Source organism: Rattus norvegicus, chromosome 2 (genome assembly GCF_036323735.1).
Source record: "Rattus norvegicus strain BN/NHsdMcwi chromosome 2, GRCr8, whole genome shotgun sequence".
NCBI lineage: Eukaryota > Metazoa > Chordata > Mammalia > Rodentia > Muridae > Rattus > Rattus norvegicus.
The window spans coordinates 126,493,507-126,511,111 of NC_086020.1; the positions used below are offsets into that span (position 1 = coordinate 126,493,507).

General features: G+C 46.7%; 1 protein-coding gene across 7 annotated transcripts in view; it reads left to right on the forward strand.

The window, feature by feature from the left end:
* The window catches only part of Jade1 (jade family PHD finger 1), a 53,129-nt gene that overhangs the window by 22,383 nt on the left and 13,141 nt on the right, over positions 1 to 17,605 (forward strand). For 5 of the 7 annotated variants that reach the window (NM_001415052.1, XM_006232303.5, XM_006232304.5 and 2 more), the window contains exons 3-8: positions 2,659 to 2,744; positions 5,352 to 5,509; positions 7,349 to 7,536; positions 10,432 to 10,643; positions 13,687 to 13,854; positions 14,825 to 14,941. In NM_001415052.1, coding sequence (NP_001401981.1) covers positions 2,659 to 2,744; positions 5,352 to 5,509; positions 7,349 to 7,536; positions 10,432 to 10,643; positions 13,687 to 13,854; positions 14,825 to 14,941 — 929 coding nt within the window. Of the gene's footprint in view, positions 1 to 2,658; positions 2,745 to 5,351; positions 5,510 to 7,348; positions 7,537 to 7,592; positions 9,414 to 10,431; positions 10,644 to 13,686; positions 13,855 to 14,824; positions 14,942 to 17,605 lie in introns of those variants that run through there. The other 2 variants (XM_063281777.1, XM_039102248.2) reach the window with 2 other exon arrangements.

Consider the following 17,605-nt stretch of genomic DNA (forward strand, 5'->3'; position numbering starts at 1 on the left):
ACATTTTTAAGTAGAACAGCTATCCACTATCCAGAATTATACTTACTGAGAACTTTCTGTGTGTGTGCATTGACTGGGTTGAACTATGAATGCTGAACCTCTCATACCTGTGTGCTCTCTGTGAAGAAGTGACTCCCTGTTGCAGGGAGGTCTCATGGCTTCCTGTTCTGCTTGTTTGCTGGGGTCTCCATCCAGTCTAGGATTTCTGTGTCTCAGCAGTGGAAGGGGGGTGGAGATTTTCATACTGTGAGTGGTGCTTCTTAGTGGTGATAGCTTTCTCATAGTTTTGTAATGGATAATTTATGTATAGCAAGCTGCACATGTTTAAGTGTATGCTTTGAGAGGTTTAGCCGTGTTTGCATGTATTATGTCATCAAAATCAAAATAACATGTCCCTCCAACTTTGCCCCAGGCAGCCACTGATCTGCTGTCGGTATAGATCTTCATTTTTCCGAACTTTGCATCAATGCAATGCACCTTGGCCTGCTCTGGCTCCTTGGATTCATTCTCCGAGTGTACTTATTTCAGAATTTATCCATGTTACACAGAGCAGTGTTTCCTACCCATCTGTTTATAATGTGTTCCTTTTTATTGCTGGCTAGTCATTGAAGAGATGTGTCATATTTTATTTATCCCTTTACAGTCTGGTGGTGGATTTTTAGGTTGTTTCTGGGTTTTTTATTTTTTTACTTTCTTTAGGATCCTTATATTTTTATATCATCACTTTTTCTTTCTTCCTCCAAACCTGTTGTACCCACACTCCCTCCTGTCTTTCACATCCATGGCCTCCTTTTCTTTGGTTTATAACCAGTAAATGTTTCGTTTTTGTGCCTATTTTATATATCTAGATCAGGGTTGTGGGGACGTAAGAAACCTCTGGCAGGCAGAGAATCCTCTGTGGACTTCACCCAGCCACTTCCTTCTCATTGATGACCAGCCTCCTTCGCTCTGTGTGTGTGTGTGTGTGTGTGTGTGTGTGTGTGTGTGTGTGTTTGTTTTGGTAGTCCCAGTGCACTGTGCACTAGGCTGCACCCCAGCCCCACTTCCTGCTGAATCTGAGCACCTTCTGAGGTAGTCACAGGAATGTCACAAATCACAGTAAGTGACGACAGCCATATGATCTAGTACTGGGCCTCAGAACTGGTATTCAAGGAGCCCTCTCACAGGCCCTGTAAGCTGCGGTTGAGAGGCATATGTGCAGGGTCTGTGTCTTAAGTTTGTTGATGTCTGTCTGCTGATTCTGGGCCAGTAAGGGCTTGAGTGACAGGGTGTTTCATTACTAAAAAGGTGTCTCTCTTAGGCTTTTGCTTTTTAACATCTTGGGGGTTTGTCAGTTTCTGAGAAGTGACAAGGTTCAGTGCCTGGTTGCTGTAGTTACAGACAGGAGGCTGAAATGAGTTATCAGTAAGTTAGGGAAGAAGTGAAGGGGTTAGGGGTACTATTTCCAATCAGGTTGCAGTTGTGTGCCCTCAGAGCAGAGCCAGTATAGGTGGCCATGCCACATAGGAGGAGGAGGTGGTGGCAGGGAGGGGGATAGGCAAGAGGAGCCAGGGTTTTGAGGCATTGTAGTAAGGCTGTTGAGGCTAAGAACTTGGCTATTGACTGGCCGAGAGACCTGAGCAGGAAGCAGGATAATGGCCCGTGGGTTTCTGACCTCTTTTAGAAAAGGCCATGGGGCTCAGTTTAGGGGATGGAACAGGTGGAAGTGAGCAGAGCTTGGGTTTGGTTTTCATGCTGCAGAGCTGACAGATTTTAGAATGACTCAGAAGTTGATGTCTCCCACCAAGGTGATATGGGGTCTGCAGTGAACAGAGCTTAGTCTTAAGAGCACAGCTCTCAGGCTCCCTGGGTTCTGGTTAGAGACTCTGGTTAACTATTTCGGAACTGCCTGCCCCAGGAAGGAAGGCAGTCTAGTCTGGCTTGAAGGGGGTAATTCAGACAGGAGGGGCTCTCAGTGCTACAGAAAAGTTTCAGGCCTGGTGACACTTAGGATTTTGGGTTTCCTGGTGAGGAAGGGATTGGGGCACCTCACAAGACAGATGTAGTAGCTGATGGATGATAAAGCTGGGTGAAGGTTTCTGTCCTTTCTATGCCTTGTGGAGACAATTTTTTTTTAAATGTTGTCATGACCTTAGGTTGAGCCCAGTGATCCTGGCATTAGACACTTGGTTGAAAACTTGGGGAATATTTCCTAGTTTGTTGTACTGCTGGGCTTTTGAGCATCTTGAGCCCAGCCTGGAGTATGCTGCACGGCTCTCTTTGCTCACTGTTCATGAGGAAGAGAACCCTGCACAGTGATCACCTTAAGCCTGTTTGGAAAATAACTGGAAAGAAAGAAGGAACCCACGAGAGCCAGGGCGATGGCGTGGCAGCTTGTTGCTGGTGGTTTATCGTAGGGGAAGAACCTGACACCTCGGTGACCGGCACTTCTTTTTGGTCTGTGTGCTGTGTGTGAGGATGTGTAGACTGGAAGTTGATGATAGAAGCTCAGAGCCGTATGCAGCTAGACGGCCGGCTGGATCCGCGTGCATACATCACTATGCCAGCTCTTTACTTAGGTGCTGGGGACCTGAACTGGCAAGCACATCACCACTGAAAGAGTGACCCTGTGGTTGTTTTTTTTTTTAATGGTTCCTGTTTGGATGTTTGTTTCCTCAGGCTTGTCAACGACGTGGTCCCAGCATTCTCGGTCCCAGCATGGGAGGAGTACCTGCTCTAGACATGAAGATCGAAAGCCTTCTGAGGTACTTCTGAACGCTTGCTTGCCTTGATCATGGGTGCTGTAGTAACAGTGCATGCGAACCTGCTGTCCCCATTCCTGCCTCATGCTGTGCAGGTCTGGACAAGAGCCCCGCTTTATACTCGGACGAGATGGTGAGAAGCAGATGTGTGCCTTGTTGCAGGAATAAGTGGGCTGGTTATAATTAATACACATAGGCGCGTCCATGCAAAGCATGTGGCACGTATATCTATGGTGCGCAGTGGGTGTTAGCTATTATTATTAATTGTATTCTTTTTCCTTCCTCTTCCATCTTTGCTGGCTCCCAACAAGTTTTCCTCTGGCCAGGACATGAGCGGGTTCAGCTGCTGCCAAGTCACTGCCAGCCTCAAGTTAGTTTTAGCCATGAATTTGTGACTTATTTGGCAACAACCCTATGTGATTCTGAGAGTTTCGTTTTGGGGATTATGCTTAAGGCTTTCCCCGTCTTTCCCAATTTGTTTTCACATTTTATGTTTCCCCGATGCCCTACATTTCGTTGTTCATTTCCCTGCTAAAATTGTTTGTAGAGGCATCTCCCTGCCGGCCTCGGTTGGTTAGGAGCCCCTGCTGTCCTGAGACCTGCTTTCTCTCGGCCATCGCTGGCTCTGAGCATGCAGCCCAGGTGTATGAGCCTGCCAGGGTTCTCACAGAAAGCTGTGGGAAAATTCTTTTGGCACTGCACTGTGTGTGGGATGACCTCAGTTGGCTTATGGTGTGATGGCCACACAGCGACAGGTGTTTCTCAGAGTCCCTTCCGATGCTCCCCTCGAATAACTGGAGAGTGCCTTGTCCAGGAGCGGAGGAGTGTCTTGGTGATGGAGTAACATCCCCTGCCAGAAAGCAGTAGAGACTGGGTCTAGGAGCACTCAAGTTACTGGCCGTGTGTCTGTCTTGACCTACAGTGCGCATTTTATTTCTTATGTCATTGGAAGTCTCCGCTCCTGTATTTAATTCTCCCATTAAGGGCTCTGTAACTCCTACTACCCCTTTCTGGCATCTATACTATCCTGCTGGTATTTCAGCCTGGGAGTGGGATTGGAGCCCTCCGAGCAGCAGGCGGCACACCCTGTCCTTGCCTGGTCTGTGTCCAAGCTTCTGAGTACAAACTGCGTTGTACGTAAAGCACTTGGGTTGCCCTTGGTGTCTACCCTCCAGCACCTGAGTTTTGGGCCAGAGCCTCTCCTAGGTCTGTAGGAATGGAGCTGCCTTTTCTCATCTCATTCCTCAGCCTGATTTCCTTTCTTTGGCAAATTTGCTTGTTTTTTGTTGTACAGCTTATCTGGGCCCTGTTTTACCTGATTTGCTGGGTGTGGACTCGTAGCTTTGACTTTAAAGGCCTTTTCCTTGAGGTTGGGTTGCTCTAGGCTCATCACCATGTCCAGGGGTTTGTGTCTTATGGTGAGATTTTTGCAGAAGGTACAGTCAGGCTATTGCTTAATGGGACTATAGAATCTGAGAGTGGCGTCCTGGGGCAAGTCCAGTATTGAAAAATGACAGCCAGAAAAGTGGCCTTTTTATTCAGACCCTGTCCTGTGCTTTCGTAAGACAAAGTTTATTGAAGAGAACACCAGCCTGAAAAGCCATCCGGTGAACAGCGTGACTCATGCTTAGCAGCACAAGAAAGAGCTTCCTGTCCTGAGTGAGGGAGTGCATCTTTGTGACTATCTGCACTGGGCACAGCATACAGATTCAGGCTCATGTTGTTCTTGATCAGGGCTTCCTCACACACGTCCTCAGATAGAAGTTGTTGAGGAACAGGCTGGACAGGGAAGCAGTGTGTAGACCTGGCTGCCAGACAGGGTGTGCTATATACATCAATCACCCTGTTGATTTGGATGCCTGGGGCCCATGAGTCCACAGGGGAGCCGAGGTGGGTGCTGCCTCTCTTGCAGTTTGCTTTTCTTCGCTGTTTGTGCTGAGTTAGGCTGCTTTCTTGGGATGAGTCTTGATGGCATGAAGACAGAGTTCTGTCTTCCCACAGAGACTGCTTCCAGGTCGAGGTATGGGCATCGTCTTATGTTGCACTGCGGTGGCCTAGTGTTTTACTCCTAGATGTTGGCAGGCCTGCATTTCTGTTAGCCAACATGGACCTTGCACTCACCATCCTCCTGCCTGCCTTACAGGCTTGCCCCTCAGGAGACTGGCTGCTTCTCAGCAGTTAGTTTAGAAGATGGTGACCTCTACCGGGTGGTTCTAGATTTTACCTTGAGGTTAATTGGCTAATGAAGTTTTGTTTTTAAACATGGGCTCCAAAGAGAGCACTCCTGAGTAGCATTCTCTGAAGGTTTTCCAAGAGCCTGTGTTCAGCAGCCTTTGGCGAATTGAGAGGCCTTGGAGAGGGGAGCAGTTGTGTTTTGTGCAGCAGTTATATGGATGTAGTCATTGCACCCACATCTTGTGTTGGTTGAGGGAGCTGGAGCCACATCAGTCCTGGGTGGGTAAAGGAGTGTCAAGTGAAGGGTTTCTGTAATAGGACAGACTTACTCTGTGTGATACTGTGACCTTGATACGGGCAGCTCCGTGGTGACCTTGCAGCTGCCAGTGCTCTGAGATGAATGCAAATGCCACTGTCCCTTTCTCTTCTTCCCAGGTGTTTAGGACGGACCTGATCACTGCCATGAAGCTGCATGACTCCTACCAGCTGAACCCGGATGAGTACTACGTGTTGGCTGATCCCTGGAGACAGGAATGGGAGAAGGGGGTCCAGGTGCCTGTGAGCCCAGGGACCATCCCACAGCCTGTGGCCAGGTAGGCACCTAAGGAGAGACAAGTGCTTCTCTACTCTCCTCTCTGCAGGCATAGAGGCTAAGGGGAGACAGTTCTTCAGTTAGCAGTGCAGTAACATGAGGCCTCACAAGAGGCAGAAATGTAGAAACAGCTCAGGCGCTAGGACGGTGAGTTAGAGGGCAGTGGCCTCTGAACTTAGCACATTATCACAGGGGGTGCTGCTCTCTTACTGGAGAATAGAAGGTCCAAGATGTTTTGGGGTGGGTGGGTGAAGTCTGATGTTACTGGCTGTTTCTCTCTGCAGTCTATGTCATTTCTCAGAGTGGCTTTGTGGGAGCCTTGGTGGCCTTGGTGCTTCCTGCAGTGGCTGATGGTATTTGAGGCGATGACAGGAACAGAGGAGACTGACAGTCGGACAATGTCAGATGAGGAGTTTGAGCTGTGGACAGGCTCTTTCCAGATGCTGGTGCTTCCTCTTGACCTCCTGCCGTGTCACTCACCTCTCCCAGCATGTCCTAGATGTTCCTTTGGGACAGGCTGTGTCGAATTGGTACCTTTTTTCCCACTCTTGCATATAGTGTGTCCTCTGAGAGCATGGAGTGCCTGAAATCTCTGCCTGGCTTTGCTGCCACAGGATCTGTCGGCTCCTTGCTGTGTGAGATAGCCTCTCTTTCCATGGACAAAGAAGGACTAATTCACCTCTTGGTCCTTAACTCTGTGTCTCCTTAGACACTTGATTGGTTTACTTACCATCATTTGGGATCTGTGTTCAGATTATAGTATACTATGGCTAGACAGGCATAGGTGAGCACTAGGAGTCACCTATTTCTTCAGACGAGGGTCCTGGTGTGAAGCAGGGATCAAGGGGCACAGGGTGGGTGGTGCGTATGGTCCCCTTTGACCAGCACCAGCAGGCTGTCAGTCTAGGAATCCTGTGTAGTGCCAAGTCAGCATGAAAATGCCCTGATAGATAGACTGGAGCCTTTCACTTGACACCTGTTCTTGCTCAAATATAGGAGGAATAAATCCCTTCAGTTTGCACATCTCTGTCACACAGATAAGTTCCTCCCGTCAATTCCAGGGTGATAAAACCTATAAACTCCGGACATCCTGTTGGTGAGAATGCATGTGGTGGAAAATAGATGTAGAAGGACTGTGGCCACAGAACCTGTAATGGCTGAGAAGAACCCTTGGCTCTGAGCCTGAGCTGTTTTGCGCCTTTTATGCTGTTCCTGGTCTGGCTAGGGTGAGGTGGAGTTCTCCAGTTGTTCACAGGTTGTAAGGTGTAGAGGAATTGTCTGGGGTCATATGTCCCTGGAGGAGCATGGGCTCTGGCTCTTAGAATACTTAGGAATGGCAACAACAGCCCAGTGTTCTCACTCAATCTTTTTGGAAGGCGAGAATTCAGAGGTGTCCCTTGTGGTCCTCAGTGTGCTGTGCACATCCAGCTTGTGGCTGTCCCTGAGAATTCAGTGCTTAGCAAGTTCTTTTCTATTCTGACAACTTCCAGGGGCAATGAGCAAACCCCAATAATGGAAAGAGATTTGGAAATCAACTCTTGCAGTACAGGGGTTTTTTTTTTTTTAAGTTTGGGAGCAGATCGTGTTGGAGACATGGTAGTGTGGTGGTGTGCTAGGGAGGAGATGGCTTTGGAAGACCCAGCATCTGCTTCCATTCTGAGTACTTTAAAAGACTTCTAGCTGGGGGTATTGTTGCCATTTGGTTTTTAGATCCTTAGACTGTATGAACATAGGGGTGATCTGGGCTTGAGGGTTGGAAGAGGAAGTTGCCCTTGGCCTCTGACAGTTTCTTGTATAGGGCAGAATGAGTAATCTGGCTACTTGTTTTCTTACTAACCAGGGTTGTGTCTGAAGAGAAATCACTCATGTTCATCAGGCCCAAGAAGTACATCGCGTCGTCAGGCTCCGAGCCCCCAGAGCTGGGCTATGTTGATATCCGGACACTGGCAGACAGTGTATGTCGGTATGACCTCAATGATATGGATGCTGCATGGCTGGAACTAACCAATGAAGAATTTAAGGAGATGGGTAAGACTGTGTGCTAGTTCATTAACTCACATTGAAGAGAGCTGTTCAGTCCGTAGTGACTCATGCAGAGTGCTGTGAGAACTTGAAGCTCACTCAGTCAGAGTTCCAGAGACCAGATTGTGTGGCTTTGGCACTTGTGATGAGACACAGAGTCCACTTGGGACTCCTAGAACAGTGGTGGGTTGAGGGGAGGAAGCCTGGCTCATTTTGGCTACAGTGACTTGGATTCCTGTCCCTGTCTGCTTCCACCCTTACTTAACCATACGGGAACTGCAGCCCAGGGACATCAGCAGGAGGACTGGGCCAGGGCCCTGCTCTGCTTTACTGCTGTGATGCCAAAGTTCCACTTTTATTTTTTTAACCACCTGCAGCCTGCTGTGCTCAGAGCGAACCTTATAAGGTCAGCCCCAAACCCTCTTGCTTTTACCTCTTCAACTCTTTCCTGGTTTTCTTTGAGTGACGTGTGACCCTGGCTGAGAGCCCAGACTTGGATAGTTTCTCTGCTGTTGGACCTCCATACCACAGTTACCTGCATGCCATGTTTGGCACTTGTGATGAGACACAGAGTCCACTTGGGACTCCTAGAACAGTGGTGGGTTGATGTGGAGGCTGGGATGTTCTCCCTATGTTCCAGCCTTCCTTCCCCAGGGTTGTCATAAAGGTTTGTCTTGAGTGTCCCGGGACTCAGTGTAAAAGACATTTGTGTGGTGAGAGCAGGGTCAGGAAGTGTGATGGCTTGGGCACATTGTGACAAGTCACGTGTGTTTGGCTTCAAAGTTTGGAAGGGCATGAGCTGTTTAAAGTTTGTGTTCCCATGGAGGCTGCCTCAGCCTGACTCTGAGAGCAGCTTTTCCTGAGCTCACCAGCCTGTTGACTGGGCCTGACTGTGACCGAGTTGAGGACGTTGGTATTTTCTACTTGTTGCTGAGATGTGTTGACAAAGTAGATTTCCTGCTCTTGTTCCCTGCTTTAAGTATTCATTAGTATAGAACAGTAGCAAGCTAGGGGTGGCCTTAGAATCTGTCTAAGAGGCTTTGGGGAATCTCCTGTAACTGAATGGTGTATTGTGCCATTGAAGAAGATTTAGTTTTGTCTTCTGAGCTGGCCAAATGCTTTACACTGTCTATATAAAACCACTCAGAAGACTGTGAAACATTTGGCAAGTTGTAGGCATACAGTTAAGGATACTGTCCAAAGACCCAGCCAAATGACTGGCCATGCAGTGGTTTAAATACTAAGAACTCACTTGTTTGGGGCATTAGTTAAGATACACTAATGTTGCAGAATACAAGTTGAACACAAGTTTAAAGATGTTTGTCCTGGTTGCTGTTGACCTTTTTCTGGTAAAGGTTAATTAGAAGGCAAAGCAAAGTGAGGTGTATCCACTAGTTAGAAGGCACTTGGGGAAAAAGCACCGGGTTAAATATTTCATCATTTAGGTGGTTGCTTCCCAGATGGGTATAGTGCTTACAACTGTGCATTCTCAATACTTTCTCCATTAAAGAAAAGGTTGGTCTCTGTGTGTATGTGCTTGTGAGTATACAGCTGTGAGATCAGGACATCTGTGAGATCAGGACATCTGTGAGATCAGGACATCTGTGAGATCAGGACATCTGTGAGATCAGAACAGCTGTGAGATCAGGACAGCTGTGAGATCAGGACAGCTGTGAGTGCAGGTTGGTTCTTATGGAGCTCAGAAGAGGGTGCTGGATCCCCTGGAGTTGAAGATGCAGAAGGTTGTGAGCTGCCCTACATTAGTGCTATGAACTGAACTCTGGTTCTCTGAAAGAGCAGCAGGTGTTCTTAACTGCTGAGCCACCTTTCCAGCTCATCTCCAAAACCTTAAAACTTAAAAATGTGATTTTATAATAACGTGAGTAAGTTACAAGCTCGATTTCTATTTCTTGCCTTTCCCCCTTTTGCCCCCCTTTCCAGGTTGTACAGTGTTACTTACACTGGCCTGAAACTCATTATCACAGACTTCATGTATTACAGGCATGAGCACCATGCCCAATGCTGTCCTTTTTTTAGGACTCCTTTCTGTACATTTGCTCTCATTTAAGGCAGTTTGGAGAACACCTCAGCATAATAACCACTTTGTTGATATTTTTTCTTATTTAAAAGGCTTTATTTTAACTGTATATGTGTGTGTCTGTGGGTGTGTGCAGGTACAGGGGGAGGTCAGAAGAGGGTTTCAGACCTCTTGGATCTGGAGTCACAGACGGCAGTTGTACGAATCCTGGTGTGGGCTGGGATTCCAACTCAGGTCCTTTGCTGTACCCGTTCTTGGTCTCTGAGCCATCCCCCAGCTCCCTCAAGTTATTTGCTGGTTCTTGTACAAAGAAGTGTGTTGTTGCATTTTATTTAACTCATAGTGAACTGGCTTCTTTGCCCCAGACATTTACTTGTGTTCGACTTTCATGGATCTAATTAACTATGCATTTCAGTTGGGTGAATTCAAAAGTGGGGAGAGATAAGTCAGTTAAAAACATGAGGATGTTTGCTGTGAAATCTGCTTTGGGGAACCATTTTAAGCAGCAAGAAAGAAAAAATTAAAAACAAAACAAAACCCGAACAGCATAATATATGGTCCTGGCTTTCTAAGTCAGATTAGTGTAGGCAGTAGTGGGAAGGTGCATTCAACAGTGCGTGTATTTAATATCCTAAGATACTGCTGAGATTGTTTTGTGTTTTACTTCTTTCTTTGTTGTGTCTTCCATAAGGCATGGAGGTGTTATCTGTGGACTGGCCTCAGAGTCATACGTGCAAGTTTCTCTGGCACTCAGTTACCTTTATTTGTGTTTTATTTCGAAGTTTAAACACACCAGTGTTGTTTCCTCATATTACTTATTCCCGTGCACTTCCTCAAGTGAGGTTTGTGGTCTTCCCCTTCAGGGATGCCGGAACTGGATGAGTACACCATGGAAAGGGTCTTGGAGGAGTTTGAACAGCGATGCTATGACAATATGAATCATGCCATAGAGACAGAAGAGGGCTTGGGGATCGAATATGATGAAGACGTTGTCTGCGATGTCTGCCAGTCACCTGATGGCGAGGACGGCAACGAGATGGTATTCTGTGACAAGTGTAACATCTGTGTGCACCAGGTAAGTGGGCTGGGCCGCATAGCCCTGAGCGAAGCTTTGTGGTTCTGGGCTGAGCCTTGTCAGCCAGCCTGTACTGCCTGGAGTCCAGGATGCTTCCAAATGGAACCACAGTTGTTGTGGTTTAGGAGAGTCTTATCCTGACCATAATCCCAAGGGATGGGTCTCTACCTTTACAGCCTGTGAAGGCACTAGGATTCAACTGGGAACACAGGAAAACAAACCCATGCAAAAGGTGGTTAAACTCTACCTTAGCTTCTAACTGGGGTGACTAAAACAATGGAAGCTGCCTCTGGAACTCAGAGTTTTGTTCTTCCTTGTCTCTTCCTAGCTAATAGTGGATTCTTGTCAGTCCTTGGAGTTCTTGGTTGTAGCTACCATTAGTCCCCATGCTGTCTTCCTTCTGTGTCTGCCTAAACAGAGTTATCTCCTTATACAGTGCTGGTCTTGTTAGATTAGGGGCCTGCAGAAGAACTTGGTGGGTGCTTATTACTGTCCTTCAGTGAATTTAGAAAGCTTAAGCATAGATAATGGGGCCTCTCATCGCTCATGTAACTTAAGGGATTATTATGATTATTACTGTAATTATTATTATTAAGAGAGTGTGTGAGCGTGTGTGTGTGTGTGTGTGTGTGTGTGTCTGTCTGTCTGTGTGTGTGTGTGTGTGTGTGTGTGTGAGAGAGAGAGAGAGAGAGAGAGAGAGAGAGAGAGAGAATATGAATACTTGAGCTGGGCAAGTAGGTACCCTGAGCCAGACTGGGGTCCTGGAAGAGCGGCAAGTGCTTTTAACCACAGACAGAGCTGTCTGTCAAGTTGTGTATTTAATTTTTAATACAATAATAAAGCGATGTGGATTTGTGTAGGGACATGAGTACTATGTACTTGTTTGATTTAGAATGCTGTCCTGAAGTGCTTTTCTGTGAGGTTATCAGTGACACTGAGTTTTAAGAAAACATGGGCAAAGTGGAAAGTTGCTTAGGTGACCTGAGCTTTGTGTTTTGTTATTGTTCTTTGAAATATCCAGGCTGGCCTGCAACTCTGTATAGACCAGTGTAGCCTCCAACTGAGATAATCCTCCTGCCTCTGCCTCTGCCTCTTGAGTGCTGAGATCACACATGCTCACTGCCACACTGGAGATCTGGATTACCCTTTTCTCTGTAATTTGCCTCTAGGGCTTTATACAACTCTGAGACTTCACCAGCTGTGGCCCTGCCTCAGCTCATCTTCACAGGGAATCTTGAGACAGACCATAGTGCCTTGCTGAGTGTCTTGCCTTGGAGTCCCCGTGGTAGGGTGTGTGATGTGAGGCCAAGTGACTGCTATTGTTGCTGCTGCCTGTCATCTACCTAGTGACCCTGTAGTCTTTTTACATTTGCTCTGTTACAAGATTCTGCTTGAAATCCAAGTTGTGCTGTGTGCTTTAGAAATGTGTAAGCTGGGGCTGGGGATTTAGCTCAGTGGTAGAGCGCTTACCTAGGAAGCGCAAGGCCCTGGGTTCGATCCCCAGCTCCGAAAAAAAGAACCAAAAAAAAAAAAAAAAAAAAAAAGAAATGTGTAAGCTGCCATCAGGGCTGCGTGCCAACACCTTAGCATGTAGGTGGCAGAGTTGGCCCTGATGACATGGGCTTCTGCTTCTTCTGCTCTTGACACTGTACGTTCATTTTACTTTTGGTGAGATTCCTCCTGGTTTGTCTGTGAGGCATGCTCTATTAGTGTAGATGTCTGTGAAGCATACTTTATTAGTGTAGATGTGTCTTTCCAGTGAATGAAATTCTTGCTTCAAAGGCAACTCTAGACTACCTTGGTGTTTGAAACCTTCCTGGTACTGTTTAGATCTGGTAAGAACATTGCCTGTAGACTGTTGACAGCGGCTTTTCGTGGCCTTGTGGCCCTCTCAGGGCGATGGTGTTACTGCTTCTTTGCTGTGTTCTGCTCTCATTCTTGTGCTTTGCTTCTTGTGTTCCAGGCGGTCAGGGTTCATAGTGGCTGTGCTTTTTCTGTCTGGAGAAATAGAGCCAGGTTCCTGTGACTTCCTGACTTCCAGTTCATTTAAGGATAAAGTTGTGAACTGTCTGGGTTTGAAGGGCTCTTTGAGTGCACTCCTGGTGCCACTGTGGGTTTGTTTATTTACTTCCCTTATTGAAACATTTGCTTTTTCTTTCTTTAAACCAGCATAATGACTTCAGTTGTAAAAGCCTTAATTTCTGCAGTTTGTGCTGTCTTGTGTAATTTTGCCAACTTGTGCAAAACAGGCTTTGTTTTAAACATCAGTGAAAGAAACCAAACTCTCATTTTGAAGTGTCTTGTTTTCCTATGGCTGTCTGTCTGTCCACGTAGACGCTGTTGGACTCCAGTAGGTGGAATGTGTCCAGCCTGAGCAGCAAAGCTCCTCAGTTGGTCGCCCAGCCGTTGTCACCTCGGCAGTCCGAGAGCATCTTGGTCCTCTGTTTTGTGTCATGCTGGTCATGAAGGCAGCGGGAGCTTTAGTGTACCCTCTTGAAGCCTCACAGCCAGGTTGGAGCTTCATGTGGATTGATCTCGTGTCCCACAGCAGCACTCATTACTTTAGAATTCTCTCCTCATGTTCTTGGACCACCTGTGCTGAGCAAACATGCAGTGTCTTTGGAGCGCAGGCACGGGTGCTTAGAGGTGGACTGACGTATTTCTTCAGGGCTTAGGATCTCAGCTAGGTGGATATGGGCATGTCTACTTTGTGGTTCTGTAAAATCCTTCTAGATTGTTTTTCAGTTCATAAATATGGGTTGAGCGATGCCCCACAGTAAGCACTGACTGCTCTTCAAGAGACAGAGGCTTGATTCCTGGAGCCCATGTTTGAAGCTTACATTACAGACGGCTGTAACTCCCGTTCCAGGGCATCCAGCACCCTCTTTTGACCTCTGTGGCTGCACAAACATAGCACAAGCATATATAGAGGTGCAAGACACCCATACACATAAGTAAATGAACAAGTAATGAAGTAAATAGACAAAGATCAAAGAAGAAACATGTCTTTCTTTTTCCGTCCTTGGTTGATGTTGTCTTACAGGCTTGCTATGGAATCCTTAAGGTGCCAGAGGGCAGTTGGCTATGCCGTACATGTGCCCTGGGAGTTCAGCCAAAATGTTTGCTGTGTCCCAAGAAAGGCGGAGCTATGAAGCCTACCCGCAGTGGAACCAAGTGGGTCCATGTCAGCTGTGCCCTGTGGATCCCTGAGGTGAGCCTGGTTTCTAATAGCAATTTAGTTGAGACCATCCTGGTTTTCAGTTGGAGATGGGCATGTGGGTGGGAACCACGCAGGCAGCATCAGAACTGCTGGGCCATACACACCTCTGTCCTCAAGCTGACCCCGGGCAGTGTGGGTCTGTGGAAGGGCATCCTGGAGGCAGCAGTGGCCTGGGCTACAATTGGTGGTGTCCACAAATCATCCCACCTTTTCATTTCTGGAAACCCTCTTAGTTGACAGCATTCACAGGGCCAGGCCTGGCACCTTCATGACTCTGTCCTGAGGGTAGCCATGCTACTATGTCCCTGCCAGTTTGTGTTTGGCAAACTACATGTGCAGTACCACAGTGCCTTGAGGTCACACTTCTATGAGTTTTATTTAAATTCTTCTTCAGCTTCAACCTTGTTAATTTCAGGTCTGGTCTAATTTATTTCCAGTCCCAGACCTTAACTAATTTAATTTGCATGGCTTGTGATGAGACTATCATTTGTCATTCAAATACCTGTGTTTTTAGTCTGTGATTTGCTGCATTTTTTTTCTCCAGAGGAAAATTGCCGGGGTGTGATTTACATGGAAATTTCACTGGATTTTTGGTTTACTATTAACCAGTTTGCAGTTGAGCATTCCATATTTATTTATTTTGCTAGATTCTTACTTTTAATGTAGTTACATGTTCTGATGTAATATATTTTGCAATGGGCTCTTTTTAGTCCTGACACATTCTTGTTAATCTAGAGTCTTGATATACTGTGCTACAATAAGGTAGATGTCTATGCTGTCAGATACGTGAAGGAAGTGAACACTTGGAGACAGGTTTTTACTGACTGCAGGCTGGTATCAATGGGGGTGATCTTTGGGCTCTCCTGCTGCTTGTTCAGAGCTGGATCCTGGGCTATCCTCAGGTCTGTGTTACGATTCTGATTAACTATATCATTCCCACCTGCCTATTTTGGATCTTTAGGTAAGCATTGGCAGCCCTGAGAAGATGGAGCCCATCACAAAAGTGTCCCACATTCCGAGCAGTCGATGGGCGCTTGTGTGCAGCCTCTGCAATGAGAAATTTGGGGCCTCCATACAGGTAACAGTGGCTCAGTAAGAGTGACTTTATTTTCCTCTGCTGTGGTAGGGAGCAGGCCGGGTGGGGCGGGAGCATACACAGCATCAGATGGTTAGGAAGAGGGAAGGTTATCTGGAAACCCACCCAGGGTCAGAGGCAGTTCCAATTTGTCTGACCCAAGCCTAGTAGAGTCCCCTTCTTTCCATAAGCAGACATTCCTGGTAAGAACCCAAGTCTTACATACTCTTGGCTGTGGCACTTGAGTTGTCTAGCCTTCCATCGCAATTGCATTATTACTCCACACAGACCAGAAGTCCTCTGGGGATGCCAGAAGCTGAGGTGTTGGCAGGTGGATGCTTTTACATAGGGAGGGAGAGTCTGGAACTCTCTGAATAGAGAACGAACACACACACACACACACACACACACACACACACACACACACACACACTCTGGAACTCTCTGAATAGAGAACGAACACATACACACACACCACACACACACACTCTGGAACTCTCTGAATAGAGAACGAACACATACACACACACTCTGGAACTCTCTGAATAGAGAACGAACACACACACACACACACACACACACACACACACACACTCTGCTGCCCTACTGAACCAACCAGCATGTAAAGAGCTAATTGCATTTGCATGATCAGGTGCAGATAAGTGTGGAAAGTCAGGAGATAGGCAGAATTAATGGGAAAATGGTGTCTGTGTGTTGTCTGTGTCTTCATGTTGTCTGAAATTTACGAGTAATTGATTTCTGGGACTCATGTTGATATCTAGTCGGTTATGATTCAAGGTCTAGAATGCTGTGTTGAAGGTCAATTCCGACTCTGCCATGGACTTAAATAGGCCTCAGATTCTTTCTGTTGTTGTTGTTTTGAAGTCTGGTGGGCAGAAACACTATTTGGGCAGCTTCTATCAGTGTAGAGAATACAACAGGCACAGGCATGACTTGACAAGTGTGGTCCTAGCTTTAAACAAAATTTCTTCATTTGTCAGAATACGCTATGTTTTGGTTGAGCAATGATTCCTTGAGTAAGGTACAAGTGACTGGTATTATATTCTTTTCTCTTTTCGTTTTCTTTTGTTTCCTTCCCCCCACCTTTTTTGGGGGTGTTGGTTTGGTTTTTCAAGACAGGGTTTCTCTGTGTAACTCTGGCTGTCTTGGAACTCATTTTGTAGACCAAGCTGGCCTTGAACTCAGAAATCTGCCCTCCTCTTCAATTAAAGGCGGGCTCTTTTCATTTTCTTAACAAGCCCAAGGTTCTACTTTTCACTATTACTGTTTCTACTGCTGTTCAGGCATCTAAAAACATTAATGAAAAAGTAGCAGGGCAGGCATTAGGCAGCTAAGGAGATTTGGCCTTGGGGATATTAAAGTTGTGATGTTTGTTTGTTAGTAGAATCTGTTGAATACTAAAATGAACTTGGGCAAAGGAATAGAGGAGAGGTCAAAAGGATTTGAGTGTCTGGCATGTGTGCAATACACATGCACAGGCACATGGCATACCAGGGAAAATGGCAGCTCCTGTGCCTGTGTTAGCTGCCCTGAGCACATGAACCCTGCTCCTTAGCTGATGTTTGGTGGGAGGTAGATGAGAGCCTTGCTTATCTTTCAAGGAGAGACAGTATAAGGACATTTCTGTTGCCATTGACCTCTTTTCCCAGAGCATTAATTTGAAAAGGGGGCCAAGAAAGGCAGATGACTTTTCATATCTTCACAAAATAGATTGATTTTTATTAAAAGAATTCCTCTCCGAAATGTCTGCAGCTGGGAAGACTGGTTTATGTTTCTGTAACATCTGTTTGCTGAGTCAACCCGAATAGGAAAACCCAGAGGAAGGCCATTTGGCATCTTTTCAAAGTCCTGTGTAAATACTGCGCTGCAGCTCATTTCTCTTTAAGGTTAGAATGCCTGGGTTAAGTGTAGTTTAAGGCAGACACAGATTGCGCCTCAGTCATCTGCTTCCACTTTACTTCTCACTCGGCTTCCTGCTGCTGGCGGGGAGAGGTGGTGTGTCTCCATGATAGTGGCCAGGTGTGTCTGCGTGTGTTCTGCCACCAGAGCTGATTTCACGTTTCTTGTAGTTGAGGTTATTTATAAAGATACAGATTACTCATGGTGCATATGCTTTAGGTGATTGGAATTTGGGATGGTGAAGGGGTTTGAGTTTTATAGTAAAGGATTAAATTGTGACTGGCACTTAGTCGAGTCTTAAATACTGAAGTGAAGAGGGGGAAACCCAATTCTACTTTCTCTTATTATGTGATGGCAGGGTCTGTTGAATGAGTTTAATTAAGCTTTTCAGCTGGCCCAGAGCACAAGCTCCTTGGTTGTCTGTGCAGCCCTGGCATGCCCCAGGGATCCCTTCGCCTCACACAATACAGTTGCTTTTAAGGGACTGGCTTCAGCCTCCAAGAGGTACCTCTTTCGAGGGATTTGCTCAGTGAGATCAGACGGGAGAAGTTAATCACTTTGCTCCTGCTGGCCAGAGGCTTGTGTCTGGATCAAAGGCACTAAATTGTAGCCCTGTGCTGGCGGGGAGTGAGCAGTGTTCAGTGCATCTTGATGAGGCCTGGCCTCTGTGCTGACTTCCCTGGGGCCCACAGGAAGGGAACCTCTGATGCAGTGGTGATTCCAGACCAGCAGGGAGCCTTTCTCCAT